Raw genomic sequence first — 669 nt, forward strand, 5'->3', positions numbered from 1 at the left:
GCGGGAGTTGCCACTGCTGCTGCTGCTGGCGTTGCTGCTCCCGAGGTTGGGGCTGGGCAGCTGCATGCTCGCGTCGACGAAGCAGCAGCAGCAGCAGCAGTAGCAGCAGCACACAATGGAGCAGCGCACCTTGGGGACGATGGTGCTGCTGCTGCTGCTGCTGTGGCACCGCTGTCTGCTGCTGCTGCTGCTGCTGCCGAGGCTGCAGCAGCAAGCCTCACAGACGAAGATCTTGCTGCTTGCGGGCTTTCCTCAATTCACCCTTTAGCAGCAGATCTCACCTTCGACCACTATCCAGACTTGCTGGTGCAGACAGCAGCACCAGCAGCAGCCAGCAGCAGCAGCAGCAGCAGCAGCAGCAAGGGACAGTTTCGCTTCTTCTGGGAAAACCTCGCCAGCAAAGGGTTGGAGGGCTTCGCGCCGCGGCGTCTTGCTGCTGCTGCTGACCTGTTCGAGACGTCAGCAGCTGCTAGTGTGCCGGAGCAAGTGCAGCAGCAGCAGCAGCAGCAGCAGCAGCAGCAAGAAGAAGAAGAAGCAGAGGCCCTAATTACGAACCCACACAGCAGCGCCGTTGCAGATATAGACGGAGACTGTCGTGCCGATCTGCTGCTGGTAGGTGTCTGCAGACCTCGGCTGCTGCTGCTGTGGTAGCTGCTGCTGCTGCGGCTG

General features: G+C 61.3%; 1 protein-coding gene across 1 annotated transcript; it reads left to right on the top strand.

Annotated features, from left to right (window-relative positions):
• Positions 1 to 115: 115 nt before the first annotated feature.
• Positions 116 to 612, top strand: ETH_00036480 (T-cell immunomodulatory protein, putative; the record flags this gene model as incomplete). The annotated part of the gene is made up of 2 exons (XM_013374127.1): positions 116 to 142; positions 202 to 612. Coding segments are annotated over 2 exons (438 nt in total), but the record flags the coding sequence as incomplete, so codon positions are not given.
• Positions 613 to 669: the final 57 nt, after the last annotated feature.

This window comes from Eimeria tenella, genomic scaffold, assembly GCF_000499545.2.
Source record: "Eimeria tenella Houghton genomic scaffold, Eth_scaff1947, whole genome shotgun sequence".
NCBI classification, from domain to species: domain Eukaryota; phylum Apicomplexa; class Conoidasida; order Eucoccidiorida; family Eimeriidae; genus Eimeria; species Eimeria tenella.